The sequence below is a fragment of the Ciona intestinalis genome, unplaced genomic scaffold, assembly GCF_000224145.3.
Source record: "Ciona intestinalis unplaced genomic scaffold, KH HT000927.1, whole genome shotgun sequence".
In the NCBI taxonomy this organism is placed as follows: domain Eukaryota; kingdom Metazoa; phylum Chordata; class Ascidiacea; order Phlebobranchia; family Cionidae; genus Ciona; species Ciona intestinalis.
This window is the reverse complement of record NW_004191248.1, coordinates 1-3623: the sequence shown is the minus strand read 5'-3', so window position 1 is coordinate 3623 and position 3623 is coordinate 1. Positions and strand designations below refer to the sequence as shown.

The following is a 3623-nucleotide window of genomic DNA, read 5'->3' as shown; positions in this document are numbered from 1 at the left end:
TACAGTAATTCAGCGATGATGCCAACTGTTACATATACCTTCCCAACAATTCAAAGTAAATAATTCAGATACTTAACAGTTGCCGACAGGCATGTTATCAGTCTAAGAAGCTCTTCTTACAATTGATATAATGTGAAATTAACGATATAATGTGAAACGATGTAATGTGAAATTAACGTATTTATCCTAGCATGGTGGGGCAACGGCAGTCGTTATAACATGGTTTTTTGTTCCACATTTGTGATTTAATGACTATGTTTTTGTCACTATATTTCGACTTGGGTATTTTAAAATTTTCTGAATTATTTGATTTCTTCTAATGTGGGAAAAATTCTCTCACCTGTGCCATTACTTGCTGAAAAGTTTCTTGTTCCTTAGTTCTTTTAAAAAACAAAGTCAGCTGCGTAGTTGGTACCATCCCAGTAGTTCTGTTGCAGCTTGAAAATAAACTTTCAAGTTTTGCAGTTCTGCTGTTCATGTTAACAAGCAGATTACAATTCATCAACCAAACTCTGTCAGTGCCTCTTTTTTTCTCAAATCTAACTTCATGCAAAGCAGGAATGTAGTTCAGACTGAATGTAGATAGCGGTCCGTTTTCCTGCAAAAATATACCATTCTGCTGTTATTTCTACATTTAACTTATTTTTTAATAACTGATCTTACAGCACAAAAAATCAATATAGACTTACTGTGATACAAGATCAGTTGAAAAATAAAAACTTTATGCTTTAATTTCTAAGAGGCATTCTATATTTTTCCACAACTTAACAGTTATTATAATACAGGTGTTCTGTTTCACACACCTCGTGTGCTTACAAGTTACCACAAATGTAACTTTGTAGGTGATTACTTTTTCAATGTTTTTAATATATGACCGACATTTCACAATCTATAAGTGATCACTGGGTTGAAGCAATTGCTGTTAAAACTAGCATTATCTGGGTTAAAAGCAGACATTCTTACCAGTGTGCTAGATGAACAACATTAATATACAACATTTACTAATGCTCGAAGTGATAAAAATTTTATTTCAATTTTACAGCTTAAAACAATAAAAATTTTTTTTAATTTTATAGCCCCGAACGAGAAACAAATTATTTTAATTTTGTAGCTCAAAACGATAAAAATTTTATAGCTTAAATCAATAAAATAAAATTATATTGCATTTATTTGTTACTATTCTACTCATATTCTCACCGTTACATGAACACCCATTGAAGGTAACAATTGGTTGTTAACTTCTGTCATCATCGGCCCCCACTTTATTGTCATGTCTTGTTTTCTCAATGAATGGGATTTGAAAAGATACTCAATGTTTAGTAAGGATTTGCTGCATCTCTGTAAAATGTTCTATTTTGGTTCGTGGCATTGAATGAATAAATGTAACTTACTTTATTATCATGTGGCCGGAAAACGACAGTCGTTATAACACGGGTGTTCATACACCTTGGCCAGCGAGGTTACGAGTTACCATGTATGTTACTTTGTGGATGAATATTTTTTTGGATATTTTTATGTACGGACCACTGGGTTGGAGCAGTTGCCGTTAAGTGTCTTGCCCAAGGACACATACGCCCACAATGGTAGCAGCGACGAGCCTTGTACCCATTATTCCTGGGTTAGAGACAGGCGCGCTAACCACTTTGCCACGGCGCCGCATTATAATGCGATAACGGAGGTCAAATTAGTTGGAAAAATAAAGACAAAAAGTAATGGTAAAATAAGAGCTAAAACAATATCAATGAAAAATATTAAACTGTGGCCATAATTCCTTTAGAATGTATTTTACATTATTCAAGGGTGTAAAAGGTGTTCTTTATATTTATTTTTTATAGCCTTTATTAATATTGGGGTCGTATCGTAAAATTTAGATGCATTTAATATAAAGAATAACACATATCAAACTTAAGGAATGTGGCTGGTTTACCAGAGTGATATTTCTACTCTAATATTAAACCATGTTCTTAAGATTTTAAAGGAAAATTATAATTAATTAAATGGATAAAATATATTTTCTCTTACCCTGGCATAAACACCAAAATCGTTGAATATGGTGGAATAAACACATCTTCTTGTACTTCCATCTGTTACATTGGTTGCCCACTTAGATGGGGAAGGAAACACCCTTTTATAAAAACAAGGCATAAACGCTAAACCTTTTATAATATCTCTTTTAGTTAAAGAACAAAATTAGCATATGAAATCGGGAATATAAAAGAAAATTGACCCATATGAAAAATTAAAAAAAAAACAGTCATACACAGACATAATAAATGAAAAAAAACATCTGAATAAAAGTAACTTGTTTGTCCTTGTGTGGGGCGGGAAAATAGCATTTATTTTATACCACAAGTGTTTTTTTTATAAATCTTGTGCAGTACCATCTATGTAATTTTGTGGGTGAATAAGTTTTGTTTTTTTATTTAATGTATGTGTGACTGAATTTGGACAACCTATAAGAGACTGGGATAAAGCAATGAATGTTAGGCTTCAAGGTAAGCTATTGTTTTAAGCAGTCAACGCTTTGATATATTAATAACTCTATTCGTCTCTTCGATTACGGTAGCAAAGGGTTTGAAATATTTCAAACGAAAAAACAGGATATATCAACAAAACAACAGTTGTAAGAACACGCTTACAGTTAAAAACATAATTACATTTAGTGGGAAGAAAATAAGCCTGGTCGCTACATATAAAAATATCTAGAATTCACATACTGAGAAATGTTATTACCTTGCTTTAATGATTGTTTTGGGAAATGTGCTCTTTATCCTAATTTCTCTTGGTTTAAAATTTATCTCCGACAACCCAACAAAAGTCGTGTTTGAAAATAGTTTGAGATGTAAAGCTGATCCACATGAAGTGCTACGTGGAAATTCTATTCTACGTTCCAATGAAATTCTTGTATGCACCCTGAGAAATATAATAACGTTTTTATGGAGTACAGAAATTAATGGAAAAAAATACTATTTATTTGAAAGTTAGAGAAATGACATATTTTTCATATTTAAAATAAAAATTTGTTAAATTAAGTTTACTTTTTTGCAAATATTTTTATGATTTTGTTTAATGTATTGCATTTTTTTATAAAATTTTTACTTTTTTGGTAAATTTTTATATTTATTCAATATGTATTTAAATAAAACAAAAGCTTTTTAATCTTAACAATAAATGTTTCTTACATTGGACTTAATAGGTTTGATTTTACGGAGCCTCGTCCAGTGTAATAAAGTTTCTTAATTTCCACCATTACATCAGCAGTAATGTGCGCCAGAAATGAGACATCTATGTTTGTTATAACAGGAATTCCAATCGAAGTCGGAATGGCTGATTCAAAATGGACTGGATTTCCCATTAGCATCTGGTTGATGTCCATACCACTTTCAAGCTTTTCAAACAGCTGTATTAGAAGGAATGGTATATTTATATCAGAGTTTTTAAACTATGTAATAAGGCACGGTGGTAGTGAAGAGTTCCGCCTCCCCACCTTATTTGCTAACCACTAACCCCTAACCACTATAACCACTAACTACTAACCCCTATAACTACTAACCCCTATAACCACTAACCCCTATAACTACTAACCCCTATAACTACTAACCCCTATAACCACTTACCCCTAT

At 31.9% G+C, this 3623-nt stretch overlaps 1 protein-coding gene across 1 annotated transcript; it reads right to left on the bottom strand.

The window, feature by feature from the left end:
- Positions 1-340: 340 nt before the first annotated feature.
- On the bottom strand, positions 341-3446 carry LOC108950773 (the record flags this gene model as incomplete). The annotated part of the gene is made up of 5 exons (XM_018816832.2): positions 3183-3446; positions 2734-2913; positions 2023-2125; positions 1198-1338; positions 341-598 (listed from the first exon to the last, which is right to left on the bottom strand). Coding segments are annotated over exons 1-5 (876 nt in total), but the record flags the coding sequence as incomplete, so codon positions are not given.
- Between the last annotated feature and the right edge of the window lie 177 nt (positions 3447-3623).